General features: G+C 43.6%; 1 protein-coding gene across 2 annotated transcripts; it reads left to right on the plus strand.

Moving 5' to 3' along the window:
* The first annotated feature begins 903 nt into the window (after window positions 1-903).
* On the plus strand, window positions 904-11656 carry CUNH17orf75 (chromosome unknown C17orf75 homolog). 2 transcript variants are annotated; one of them, XM_033184240.1, is made up of 10 exons: window positions 904-1104; window positions 1824-1904; window positions 3166-3291; window positions 4747-4890; window positions 5144-5201; window positions 7697-7816; window positions 8301-8365; window positions 8537-8673; window positions 9713-9816; window positions 11268-11656. In XM_033184240.1, the coding sequence occupies exons 1-10, from the start codon at window positions 965-967 to the stop codon at window positions 11481-11483; spliced, it is 1191 nt and encodes a 396-aa protein (XP_033040131.1). In that variant the 5' UTR covers window positions 904-964; the 3' UTR covers window positions 11484-11656. The 2 variants fall into 2 exon arrangements, with proteins under 2 accessions (XP_033040131.1, XP_033040132.1); XM_033184241.1 differs by having other exon boundaries at window positions 7790-7816.
* The last annotated feature ends 2870 nt before the right edge of the window (window positions 11657-14526 follow it).

The following is a 14526-nucleotide window of genomic DNA, read 5'->3' on the forward strand; positions in this document are numbered from 1 at the left end:
CACATCACTGCAGTCTGCCTCTTCCTTCACGTGGTGCTATGGTTTAAGTGTTTGTCCACTCCCAAATTCATTTTGAAATTTAATTGCCATTGTAAGACTATTAAGAAGTGGGGCCTTTAAGAGGTGATTATAAATTGCCCACTCTTTGGTATCCTTTTATAGCATCATAAAATGGACTGAGACAGAAAACTGGTACCAGATAATAGGGTGTTGCAGAAACAAACACCTGAAAATGTGAATTGGTGTTAGAACTGGGGAATGGGCAGAGACTGAAGGGTTGCTGGGATTACAGGCATGAACCACCACGCCTGGCTAATTTTTTGTACTTTTGGCAGAGACAGAGTTTCACCATGTTGCCCAGGCTGGTCTTGAACTCCTGACCTCAAGTGATCCGCCTGCGACGGTCTCCCAAAGCACGGGGATTACAGGCGTGAGCCACTGTGCCCGGCCTTTTAGTTTTTACATAGTCAGATTTTTAAAACGTTTTCCTGTATGACTTCTGTTTTATTATGTTTAGAAAGACCTCCTTAACTTCAAGAATTAACATTATCCCATATTTTCACTTTAACAAAATTCATTTTAAATTCTTAACTTTTTTATCGAATGGGTGTCTGTGCGTGCTGGCAGGCGCACAAGGAGGCAGACAAGTAGCCTTATTCTTTTCCATGTGGCTAGGTAGTTGTGCCACCCTCATCACATAGTAAGTTTCCTAGACGACTCAAAGGAAAATAAGTTCAAAATAAATGGTAAAAGTTTTTCAGTAAAGGCGAACTCAGTACGCCTGTCAGCCCCCGTGGGGAGAAAAGCCTCCCTTTACCAGGCTAGTCTTTGCCTGCGAACCCGGGAAAACCAGCGGAACGCAGGTGTGCGAGAGCCGGGAGCCGGACGAGCCCGGATACCGACGGCCGCACGGCAGCAGGGGAGCGGTTTGGCGGAGACACAGGGCCACCCAGAGGCCGTCGCGATGCTCCCCTCCTTGCAGGAATCGCTGGATGGAGATGAAAAAGAGCTAGAGAGTAGCGAGGAGGGAGGCTCAGCCGAGGAGCGGAGACTCGAGCCGCCGTCCAGCAGCCACTACTGTCTTTACAGCTACCGCGGAAGCAGGTGCTGGCGCCCAGCTCGGCCTGCCAGCCCGCCTGCCCTTGCGGCCCCGCCCCCGGCCCGCCGCCCGGCCTTGCACCCCACCCCCGGCCCGGCGGCCCGGCCACTCCTAAAAGCCATCTTCTCTCCCAGCCAAGGTCTCTGGCCTGAAGGGCGCTCCTTGCCTCACGCTGCTCTTCCCAGCCTCCATCGTGGACTTGTATGCCTGGCCCAACCATGCCTGTGCCCTTCATCTGCCTCTATATCATCCCAGCTCCTTACTCTGCGGCTGCCCTTTGTTTAGCGCAGTGCCCCGCACGCTCAATAATTTCAGTTCCCATCCCCTCTCCTTTCTGTCATTATCTCCCCACTTTCTTCTATTTCTGTCACACACACACACCCCGTCCCCACCCTCTGGTTTTCCTCTGTTCTTGCTTCCTCTTTTCCCTTCTCCTGACTGACTTTCCTGGAACCTTCTTGGCCCTGTCAAGTTTGGTTTTTAAAGGAATCTCCTTGAACCTTCTGGGTATTTAGCCTTTCCTCCATCCCTTAGGTGGCCTGGAGAGAGAAGGGGCTCTTGTCAGCACTGCTGTATGGGTTTTCCTTGTCATGAGGATAGGCAGTGCACTTCCACCTTGCAGCATTTTTAGTTGACTCCTTGTCTTACCCTGCTTGCAAGGCCCCCATACTCCTCTTGGTTTAGAGCCCATAATTGATAGCACTATTGGTTTTGTGGCTTGCAGATTGGCACAGCAACGAGGGGACAGTGATGACGGAAGCCCAAGTGGCACAAATGCAGAAACTCCCTCTGGTGATGATTTCAGGTAAAAAGAGCTTCACCGTAATTCATGCATGTGCTTTTATCTTCCCTGCATCTCTGGCCTGTGCATGTCAGTGGGTACTCTATTTCCACTGAGCTTTCCCTGAGTCAAACCATCAATTCCTCCTGTCCCCTAGGAACCTCATCCTGATTTCCTCATTGGCTGGTTCATTCAAGGCTGGGACAAACAAATCCACATACTTGTGCTTGGTGATTAGCTAGAAAGAAATCCTTTTTTTTTCCTTTTAAATTGAGACCGAGTCTTGCTCTGCTGCCCAGGTTGGAGTGCAGTGGCATGATCTTGGCTCGCTGCAGCGTCAACCTCCCCGGCCTCAGGTGATCCTCTCACTACAGCCTCCCCAGTATCTGGGACTACTGACCACCACGCCTGGCTAATTTTTGTATTTATGATAGAGATGGGGTTTTGCCATGTTGCCCAGTCTAGTCTTGAACTCCTGGACTGAAGTGATCTGCCCACTTCTGCCTCCCAAAGTGTTGGGATTACAGGCATGAGCCACCTTGCCCAGCCCTGAAATTTCTTTTTTGTTGTTGTTGTTTTTTGAGACAGTCTCCCTCTGTTGCCCAGGCTGGAGTGTAGTGGCATGATCTCGGCTCACTGCAAGCTCCGCCTCCCGGGTTCAGGCCATTCTCCTGCCTCAGCCTCCTGAGCAGCTGGGACTACCGGCACCCACCACCATGCCTGGCTAATTTTTTTGTATTTTTTTAGTAGAGATGGGGTTTCACTGTGTTAGCTAGGATGATCTCGATCTCCTGACCTCGTGGTCCACCCACTTCAGCCTCCCAAAGTGCTGGGATTATAGGCGTGAGCCACTGCGCCCGGTCCTAGCCCTGAAATTTTTAAATCATCAATTATACCTCAATGAAGTTGAAAGATAAAAAAGATAAGAATGTGTGCAGGGGTGTGATTATAATGACTGACCATGGAATTAAGGTGGAATAAGGAGGGAAATGAGATGAGAAACTTGAGAGACTGTGAAAAAGAGGTAGGGTCAGTGGATTGGGGGTTCCAGTGGAGTCACAGTACTGGAGAGAATGAGCTGGAAAGATAGGAGCGTTTTAAGCTATTTGATGAGGTAGATCATACTTAGTGACATGCATTCCTAGGAGCTTCACCAATAGGATTCATAAGGACAGCTTTCCCCCGTCCTTAAAAGAGCCCCTGGCTTTGGTACCATTCTGTCTGACTTAATGGGTGTGAATACACTAGTCCACTGGTAAAGAATGTGTGTCTTTCATTTGTCAAGCCTCTCCTTGGCGGATACTAATCTACCATCCGAAGTGGAGCCAGAGCTGCGCAGTTTTATTGCTAAGCGTCTTTCAAAAGGTGCAGTCTTTGAAGGGCTGGGTAATGTTGCATCTGTGGAGCTGAAGTAAGTGCAAAATGTGCTGTGTCCTGAGTTTTTGTTTCTGAACTAAATATGAGAAGTGATGAGAAACTCCAAAAGATCAGCTCCTACTAGACCTGTAGAATTTGTCTTTGTTCTCTGGCAGTCCGAGCACTGGGCCTCACACATAAACATTTGTGGAATGGAATTAATTGAATGGCAGAGACCCTGGCACCCAATGGCACTTTATTTAATTAGCTTATTTTTTTGAGACAGGGTCTTGCTTTGTTGCCCAGGCTGGAGTGCAGTGGCGTGATTACAGCTCACTGCAGCCTTGACCTCCTGGGCTTAAGCAATCCTCTCACCTCAGCCTCCCAAGTAGCTGGGACTACAGGCAGGCACTACTATGCCCAGCTAATTTTTAAATTTTTTTTTTTTTTGTAGAAATGGCATCCCACTATGTTGCCCAGACTAGTAAGTTTTGTACTTAGAAGAAGAAAAGAGTTATTAAAACTAAATTTGTATACAGTTTGTAAAGTATTTTCACAAACTTTTATGTATTTTTCTTTACAAAGGGGAAATATAGCAGATACTTTTATTTTCATTTTCAGATGAGGAAATAAACTCAGAGAAGTTTATGTAAGCTCAGGTCATGAGGCTGGTCAAATCGATGGAGTTCAGGCTTAAACATGAGCATTCTTAGTTCAATTCCAACTGTCTTTCCATTACACCTCTATTTTTTTGTTTTTCTTTTTTTTAGACAGAGTCTCATTCTGTTGCCCAGGCTGGAGTACAGTAGCCTGATCGTGGCTCACTGCAACCTCCACCTCCCTGGTTCAAGCAATTCTCCTGCCTCAGCATCCTGAATAGCTGGGATTACAGGCATGCACCACCACACTCGGCTACTTTTTGTATTTTTAGTAGAGATGGGATTTCACCATGTTGGCCAGGCTGGTCTCAAACTCCTGACCTCAGGTGATTCACTTGCCTTGGCCTCCCAAAGTGCTGGGATTACAGGTGTGAGCCACCACATCCAGCCTCCATTACACCTCTTTATTATAGTTCAACTCAGACCGTGAAGTTAGCATACAGGTTCCCTCAGGAGTTTGAGGCCACGTCCCAAGGGCGAGGCCACCTTCAGGCACATCTGCCTGAAACATCAATTTGTAAAAGTTTGGGAGAGGGGAGACATTCTTTTATTTTTTAATATAAACATGGGTATGAACTAGAGTGAAATTTGTGTGAATTGTTCACGTAAGACAGGATAGTTCAAAGAAATTTCATGTATGGTAGTGGCTGCTTTAACTAAAGCTCTCCAGGGTATACATTCGTTTTTCTTTGCTGCTACAAGCACACCAACAAGAAGTCTGGGAAGCTCTGAGTTAGTGGGCAGTTTAATGGTGTTGCCAGATCAAGATGACCAAAATTCAGAGTAGTCCACAAAATTATAGATGCATGAGTAACCAAAATAATGCATTTTACATTTTCTTTCTTTTCTAGAATTCCAGGTTACCGAGTTGGTTGTTATTACTGCTTTTTCCAAAATGAAAAACTGCTTCCTGAAACAGTAACGACAGACTCTGAACATAACCTTTCAGAATATGTGGTCTGTTTTTTAGGAGGGTCTGAAAAAGGACTTGAGCTATATCCTTTCTTTGGTTTTTGAGAACATCAGGAAGGGAAACATGGGAAGGCAGGTGGAAGACTATTACTACCAACCTCCAAAAAGCTTTTCTACTCCTCATGTATTTAGTTGAATTTCATACCTTCATGTGGCCATTTTGCCTTGGCTTGTTTGCATTTGCAGCTCACATTATTTGAGAGATTTTATATTTCTTGTTAAGAGACAAAATACTGTCTTCATTATTCATCCTTTATTGCTTCCTTAAGAACATACTTTCAGGCTTGAATTGGACAAGTACATTCAAGGGCTGAAAAATAACATGAATTGTGAGGTAAGGTGATTGACTTAATGGTTTTTAAAGACTGAAATGGGGCCAGGCTCAGTGGCTTACACCTGTAATCCCAGCACTTTGGGAGGCCAAGGTGGGCAGATCACAAGGTCAGAGACCAGTCTGGTCAATATGATGAAACCTCGTCTCTGCTAAAAATGGAAAAATTAGCTGGGCATGGTAGCGGGTGCCTGTAATCCCAGCTACTCAGGAGGCTGAGGCAGGCGAATCTCTTGAATCTGGGAGGCAGAGGTTTCAGTGAGCCGAGATCGCAGCACTGCACTCCAGCCTGAGCAACAGAGTGAGACTCCGTCTCAAAAAAATTAAAAAAATAAAATAAAGACTGAAATGATTAATATACTGTGATTGCTCTACTTGTCAAGTCATATAGACACAAAGACACCTATATTCTAGAAACTTGCCACTTTGTGAGCTAGTAGAGAGGTGACTTTTTTTTTTTTTTTTAAGACAGGGTCTTGCTTTGTTGCCCAAGCTGCAGGGCAGTGGTGCAATCAGGCTCACTGCAGCCTCAGCCTCTTGGGGCTCAAGCAATCTTCTCGCCTCAGCCTCCCAAATAGCTGGGACTACAGGCACATACCAACACTCCTGGCTAACTTTTGGTATTTTTTGTCGAGATGGGGGTCTCACTTTGTTGCCCAGGCTGGTCTAGGATTCCTGGCCTCAAGCAATCCTCCCACCTCAGCCACCCAAAGTGCTGAGATTACAGATGTGAGCCATTGTGCCTGGCCTACAGGTGGTTTCTTTTTCTTTTTTCTTTTGTTTTTCTTTTTTCTTTTTTGAGATGGGGTCTCACTCTATCACCTAGGCTGGAGTGCAGTGGCACGATCATGGCTTACTGCAGCCTTTTCTGGGCTCCAGTGATCCTCCCACCTCAGCCTCCCAAGTAGCTGATACCACAGGCATGCACCACCATGTGCAGATAATTGTATTTTTGGTAGAGGTGGGGTTTTGCCATATTGCCCAGGCTTGTCTTGAACTCCTGAGCTCAAGTAATCCACCTGCCTCGGCCTCCCAAAGTGCTGGGATTACAGGTGTGAGCCACCGCACCCAGCACAAGTGATTTTAAAGGCATACAGGGAACATAGTTCTGTAAGTGCTGAAAGTTTCACAAGACTACTTCTGATGTTTTGTATCTATGAAAAATTTGATCTATTCAATGGCATGTAGTAACATGCCTGGCGAGAAAGAGGATGTCCTTTTCCTGATTTCTAGGCATATAAGATTTGTATTATGGTCAGAAGTAGTGGTCCATGCAGCCTCTGGCACAAAGACATGCTATGCAATAGTATGGCTGTTCTTGAACTCAACATCAAAGATTCTTAAAAACATTCTATTTTCATTAATTGATCTTTTATGAATTAGGCATATCCATATCAACTTATTCAAACCTTTGAAAAACTGGCTGGGTGTGGTGGCTCACACCTGTAATCTCAGCACTTTGAGAGGCTGAAGCGGGCAGATCACTTGAGCCCAGGAGTTCAAGACCAGCCTGGGCAATAAGGTGAAACCCCTTCTCTACAAAAAATACAAAAATTAGCCAGACATGGTGGCACGCATCTGTGGTCCTAGCTACTTGGGAGGCTGAGGCAGGAGGATCACTTGAGCCTGGGAAGTTGAGGCTGCAATAGCTATGATCGCACCACTGCACTCCAGCCCAGATGACAGAGTGAGACCCTGTCTCAAAAAAAGCAAACAAAAACTGCTTTCAGCTTGTAGCAGTTGTTAGTCATGACTCTCACAAATTTACCACCTATTACATATATAGTAGTAGTTTTACTTTTCACATACTTAGAAGATACTGCAGGAGAGAGGAAGGGATAGTGCAGGAGTGAGCAAGGGATGCAAGTCTAATAGAGCTGTTCTCCCAGACTAGAGCTCTTCCTGTGTGACACTGGTCTTGAGGGAGCAGCATGCCTAGAAAGCCAGATGTGCTCATGGCAGCATGTCTGACATCTGAAGTGGGATGGAGTGCTTTGATGAGTTACTTGTATCCTTCCCTATTCACATTCTGAATACGAATGAATTCTGTATGTACATGCCTTTAGTCATTCAATAGGCACTTAATAAGCTCATACTATGCATGTTTTAGACACTGTACCGCAAGTGCTGGGGAAATGAGGATTATTGAGTGAGTATCTCCATTGAGGGCACAGTATAGTAGGAGGACAGGGGCATGTGAATGCGCAACTCTTCCCTGTGAAGAAACAGCATGGAACCCTATTAATTCAGTCTCTTCATTTTATAGAATGTATTTATTGGTGTGTTTTAAATAAATTCAGCACAGAATTAATCCTCACCCTGCCCAACAAGCCAGGAAAGATATATCGCAGTTTCTTTTTTTGAATTGGTGGTGTTAGCTTTAAAAAGGGAGGTATCTATCCTGGTCTTTTTTACCATCAAGGATATGATGAAGAAAATATAAAGTCTACTAAAGGGAAGGCTTCTATTAAAGCAAATGACATTCTTTCTTGATTTAGGAAAGGGGCCTGGAGAGTCACATAAAGTCCTATCTGAGCAGCTGGTTTGAGGATGTTGTATGCCCAATCCAAAGGGTTGTTCTTCTCTTTCAGGAAAAGCTTACCTTTCTGCTACATGCTGTAAGTACTGCCCAAACGAGAGCATTTCCTTAACTGAGAATCACTTTGGATCATTTAGAAACATACTCATTTTCTCTGAATATGACTCCCATCCCTCCCCAAATATTCAAACTATGCTTGCTATCAAGATAGACCACACTTTATTTTTTCAGATCTAGAAAGTGATATTACTAAGGTAGAGTTGGATTTCAAATGCTGAGTCTTCCTAATAGGATAAAACATTTTAAAATAATTACTTTTCAAAGTCATCTGGGAAAGGTATAGTTTCCAAAACAATTTGAAAAGGTAAACAAAAATCCAAAGCAATTTTGATTCTATAAAATGTTAATGGGCAGTGGCTGAACAAGGCTCTGGAGAGTTTGTGACCAGTGCCCATCAATCGTTGTCCAGTGTGGTAGGGACTTATAGGGACATTTAGTCATGAGTAGCTGCTCAAGAAAAGCTGGAATATATGTACCAATCAGGTTTCATTTTTCTCTCATAGGCTTTGAGTTATACTCCTGTTGAAGTTAAAGAATCAGATGAAAAAACAAAGAGAGACATTAACAGGTAAAGAACACAGTTTTTTCAAAGAGAAAAGCTTTTCCACAGCAAGATTGACATCTATGTTTGTAAACTGCTCCTCCCATCCCTTCCCCACCAGCCTAGTGCAAAATAAATTTGTTTTCACCCTTCTGTCCTGCAATATTGTTTGTGGAAATGGACTTGTGTGTGTGGCAGGTTTCTGAGTGTGGCCAGTCTTCAAGGACTTATTCATGAAGGCACCATGACTTCTTTGTGCATGGCCATGACAGAGGAGCAGCATAAGTCTGTGGTCATCGATTGCAGCAGCTCCCAGCCTCAGTTCTGCAATGCAGGTGAGCTACAACCTCTGAAGCAGCCTTCCTACATCTCTTGCGAGTCCCCATCTTTGCACTGAGAGCATGTGATACAATCTTATTCTTCCTGCCTTGCGCAGTTTTACATGGTTATCTCAAACAATGAGAAACCACTTGCTGAAAACGATATAATTCTAGAAACATGGAAATCATGCTATGCCTAGCAATTCCACGCCTAGTACATAAAGAAATTCTGGTATGTGTATACAAGGAGACGAATTTTAAAATGTCCATAAAGGCATTATTTGAAAAAGCAAGGAATTGGAAGCAATTTAAGTGTTTATCAACAGGAAAACTGATAAACTGCTATATTCATGCAATGGAATATAACAGAGCAGTGAAAATGAATGAACTAGAGCTACTTGTGTCAATATAGCTCTCAAACATACTATTTAGTGAAATAACCATAAAAGAAAAAATACATAAAAGTTTTAGCATATGCAGAATAATGTAGATAAGGCTTGCACACACAAAGGTATATGGGAAAAGTTTAAAGACGTCTGTGGGAATGATCATGCTTTCTGATGGGAAAGGAAGGGGGATGTGATTGGGAAGGGGCATACAGGGGGCTTCAGCCATTTTGGTATTCCTTAGCCATGTGGTGAGCACACCATTTTTTTAGGCCATTATGCAAGTCTTAAATAATTCATTATAGATGTTTTTGTATATAAATAAATGGGTCGGGCACGGTGGTTCACAGCTGTAATCCCAGCACTTTGGGAGGCTGAGGCAGGTGGATCGGAGGTCAGGAGTTCGAGACCAGCCTGGCCAATATTGTGAAACCCTGTCTCTACTAAAAATACAAAAAAATTAGCCAGGCATGGTGGCAGGCACCTGTAATCCCAACTACTCAGGAGGCTGAGGCAGGAGAATCACTTGAATCCAGGAGGTGGAGGTTGCAGTGAACCAAGATCACACCATTGCACTCCAGCCTGGGCAACAAGAGCAAAACTCTGAAATAAATAAATAAAGCTTTGTAGAATTTCATTTTATTTAGTCTCTCTGAAATGTTTTATAGGAAGTAACCGGTTTTGTGAGGATTGGATGCAAGCTTTTTTAAATGGTGCTGAAGGAGGTAACCCTTTTCTTTTCCGACAAGTACTGGAGAACTTTAAACTAAAGGTAATTAGTTGGCTGTGTGCCAAGTCCCACATGAAATTTTTATCTGAATTTTAATTAGTACCAGTGACAGAGTAACAAACTTGCTTTATAGCTGTGATGTCTGTTAATTAGGATGTTCTCAAAACTGGAACTATCAGAAGACATTTACTTTATTTTTTGGTAGCTTCTGTATACATATCATTTCTAATAAATTGGATTGAATGCTTGTTTATATTTAAGGAACATCAGTCTTGGCCACAATTTGTGACTTATCTTAGTTGCAAAGCACAAAAAAAGTGGTTCAGTGCCTAAGTTTTCAAAATTCTGTTGGGGGCTGGGCGCGGTGGCTCACGCCTGTAATCCCAGCACTTTGGGAGACCATGGCAGGTGGACTGCTTGAGGCCAGGAGTTCAAGACCAGCCTGGTCAACATGGCAAAACCCTGTCTCTACCAAAATTACAAAAAGTTAGCTGGGCATTGTGGCGCGTGCCTGTTATGCCAGCTATGTCAGGAGGCTGAGGCATGAAAATTGCTTGAACCCAGGAGGCAGAGGTTGCAATGAGCCCAGATTATGCCACTGCACTCTGGCCTGGGTGACAGAGTGAGACTTTGTCTAAAAAAAAAAAAAAAAAAGAATTCTGATGGAGACTTGTTGTCACCTTATTTAGGAGTTTTGTTTGTTTTAAGAGACAGAATATTACTCTCTCACTCAGGCTGTAGTGCAGTGGTGCAATAATGGCTCACTGCAGCCTTAATCTCCTGGGTTCAAGCAATCTTCCTGTCTCAGCCTCCTGAGTAGCTGAAACTTCAGGTGTGCACCACCACACTCGGCTAATTATTTTATTTTTTGTAGAGATGGGGTCTCGCTGTGTTGCTCAGGCTAGTCTCAAACTACCGGCCCTTAAGCAATCCTTTTGCCTGGGGCTCCCAAAGTGTTGGGATTACAGACATGAGCCACCATGCTAGGCAGGAGATTATTTTAAAGTATTTTTACTTCGTATAAGAGATTTTCAGCTGGGCGTGGTGGCTCACGCCTGTAATTCCAACACTTTGGGAGGCTGAGGCGGGTGGATCACTTGAGATCAGAAGTTCCAAGACCAGCCTGGCCAACATGGTGAAACCCTGTCTCTACTAAAAATACAAAATTAGCCGGGTATAGTGGCACATACCTGTAGTCCCAGCTATTTCAGAGGCTGAGGCAGGAGAATCACTTGAACCCAGGAGGCGGAGTACAAACTCCGAGATCGAGCCATTGTACTCCAGCCTGGGCAACAAGAGTGAAACAAGAAAAAAACAGAGAGATTTTCTTCTACCAAGGGCAAAGCATACTGCAATGTAAATTTTGGAAATATTTAATATGAAAAGCAAACAATTCAGGAAGATATGTTGAGTTCTCAGCTGGATAGGAGTTTTTTTTTTAGCTTCATTATTATTTCACTTAACACATTTTTAACTGGGTAATCTTTTTCTAGGCCATACAAGACACAAATAATTTGAAGAGATTTATCCGACAGGCAGAAATGAATCATTATGCTTTGTTTAAATGTTACATGTTCCTAAAGAACTGTGGTAGTGGAGATATACTTTTGAAGATTGTTAAAGTGGAACATGAAGAAATGCCTGAAGCCAAAAATGTGGTAGCTGTCCTTGAAGAATTCATGAAAGAAGCGCTTGACCAAAGTTTTTGATCATATGTTTTGAGATAATTGTATGATCAAGTGATATATTTAAGTCTTAGTGTTTGAAATTGCAGTTATAATTGTTCATAGGATTGCTATTTAAGATGATTTGAAACTCAATCCAGATTTTCTTTTCATATTTTACCAATTTAACTTAAACAAAAATCTGAGGAACATCTTCACTGAGTCCTGGATAGATGCGTATGTGAGAGTTGTGGAGTTTTCTTCACTGAGTCCTGGATAGATGCGAATTTTCTTCACTGAGCCCTAGGTAGATGCATATGTGAGAGTTGTGGAATTTTAGTGTCTCACTGGCCCTGTAAATTCCAGGCTTCAGGAAGCTGTTGCTTAAAAAATTTCAGAGATGATTTTGTTTGTGGCTTTTCTCAGGAAAAGCCTGAGTCTGCTGCAGTATTTAGCAACCTTCCTTAGAAAAACCATAATACTTCCTTTTCAATGGATTGTAGCTTTTTCTTAAAAAAAAAATGTAATCCTAGTCTTAGAACAGATTAATACCACTACACTATTTCAGAGATAGATCTGTGCATCCTGTGGGTGCTTGATACATTTTTTTGTCTAGTTGATAATGGCATGGATGATAGTCAAGATTTTAAGTCAATATGCAAATCCTGAGTATGTAGAAAATTAAATGAGCTTTAAAAATCGATGCACTGGGCCGGGCGCGGTGGCTCAAGCCTGTAATCCCAGCACTTTGGGAGGCCGAGACGGGCGGATCACGAGGTCAGGAGATTGAGACCATCCTGGCTAACACAGTGAAACCCCGTCTCTACTAAAAAATACAAAAAACTAGCCGGGCGTGGTGGCGTGCGCCTGTAGTCCCAGCTACTCGGGAGGCTGAGGCAGGAGAACGGTGTACCCGGGAGGCGGAGCTTGCAGTGAGCTGAGATCCGGCCACTGCACTCCAGCCTGGGCGACAGAGCGAGACGCCGTCTCAAAAAAAAAAAAAAAAAAAAAAATCGATGCACTAGCTTCAAGATAAAACATTATCTTTGAGAGAAAGCTACTGGAGAAATCGCCCCCAGTCACCATTTCATTTATTTGTTCACAGGTATTTATGAAGAGCCTGTGTTTTCTTTTAGGTAAAAATGCTGGAGTTTTAAAACAGTGTTGAGAAAAGAAACAAAGTACATAGAGTTTACAAGCAAACTGTAACATAAGGAATGCAAACAGGTTCTTCATATTAGAGTGACTCATTGATTTCAGTTTTTTGTACATTTGTTACCAGCTTCAGATTGTTTTACTCTGAATCAATTGAAAGTGCCCTCAGCTAGCCATTTACAATTCCCATGGAAGCCTATGTAGCTACACACATACAATTGCAATTTGCTCGGCATAGCTCTTTAATAAATTCATTTGATAATGATTTTTGCTTAGAAGAACAGAAGAAATCTTGTGTTCACTTCCCTGAGGATGCTCAGAGGAGCACAAACCCATAAAACTGAGGAATCCTTTCTTAAATGGATCTAAATTCACATTAAGTGCTGAGTTTTAACTTTCAAAATGACTGACAATGGTCCTCTACGTAAGCCTCGGGACATGACTCACCAAGCATTTCTTTTCCTTTAATGAGAAATACAATTCAGGATCTTCATAAATGCTTTCATATGGTTTTAAACTTTAATAACTTGGATTGTAGGTAGTATAGAAAGAAATCGAAGTAGCATTTTTCATAGTATTAAAATGAGAGGGGCTGGGCACGGTGGCTCATGCCTGTAATCCCAGCACTTTGAGAGGCCAAGGTGGGTGGATCACCTGAGGTCAGGAATTTGAGACCAGCCTGACCAATATGGTGAAACCCTGTCTCAACTAAAATTACAAAAACTAGCTGGGAATGGTGGCGTGTGCCTGTAGTCCCAGCTACTCGGGAGGCTGAGGCAGGAGAATCGCTTGAACCCAGGAGGCGGAGGTTGTAGTGAGCCAAGATCGCGCCACTACATTCCAACCTGGGCGACAGAGCGAGACTCTGTCTCAAAAAAATAAAGTCAGGGTGATTAAGGAAAACCAGTAATTTTATGACACTATCGTTGAATCTGACTATCTTTTCCCAATGCAGTTGGTTCCCCATTTAGAAATCATTTTTTTAAGTAAGCCACATTAGCACATCAGTGTTTTAAGTCTGAAAAACATACTTCATTTTCAAATTCATGTCATTGAAGAGTCTGTGTTGTAAGTGGCGTTTAAAAGCAAATGTGTTACCTGCTTCACATCATTTATGGATATAGGCAAGGTGTAATTATATATTCTCTGTGTGGTTGTATATATTTTTGTAATGTAGGCTCACTACATTACACAGTTCTATACGATTATCTTTTTTTTTTTTTTTTTTTTTTTTTGAGACGGAGTCTCGCTCTGTCGCCCAGGGTAGAGTGCAGTGGCCAGATCTCAGCTCACTGCAAGCTCCACCTCCCGGGTTTACGCCATTCTCCTGCCTCAGCCTCCCGAGTAGCTGGGACTACAGGCGCCCACCACCTCGCCCGGCTAGTTTTTTGTATTTTTTAGTAGAGACGGGGTTTCACCGTGTTAGCCAGGATGGTCTCGATCTCCTGACCTTGTGATCCGCCCGTCTCGGCCTCCCAAAGTGCTGGGATTACAGGCTTGAGCCACCGCGCCCGGCCTTTTTTTTTTTTTTCTTAATGAAATGTGGTCTCACTATGTTGCTCAAGACTGGTCTTAAACTCTTGAACTCAAGCAATCCTCCCACCTTGGCCTCCCAAAGTGAGCCACCGCACCCAGCCTCTGGTAGTCTTATTTAAAAAAAATAAGTCTGGGCCGGGCGTGGTGGCTCACGCCTTTAATCCCAGCATTTTGGGAGGCTGAGGCGGGCGGATCATAAGATCAGGAGATCGAGACCATCCTGGTGAACACAGTGAAACCCCGTCTTTACTAAAAATAGAAAAAATTAGCCGGGTGTGGTGGCGGGCACCTGTAGTCCCAGCTACTCAGGATGCTGAGGCAGGAGAATGGCGTGAACCCGGGAGGCGGAGCTTGCAGTGAGCCGAGATCAAACCACTGCATTCCAGCCTGGGCGACA

Source organism: Trachypithecus francoisi, unplaced genomic scaffold (genome assembly GCF_009764315.1).
Source record: "Trachypithecus francoisi isolate TF-2019V2 unplaced genomic scaffold, Tfra_2.0 Lachesis_group20, whole genome shotgun sequence".
Taxonomy (NCBI): Eukaryota; Metazoa; Chordata; class Mammalia; order Primates; family Cercopithecidae; genus Trachypithecus; species Trachypithecus francoisi.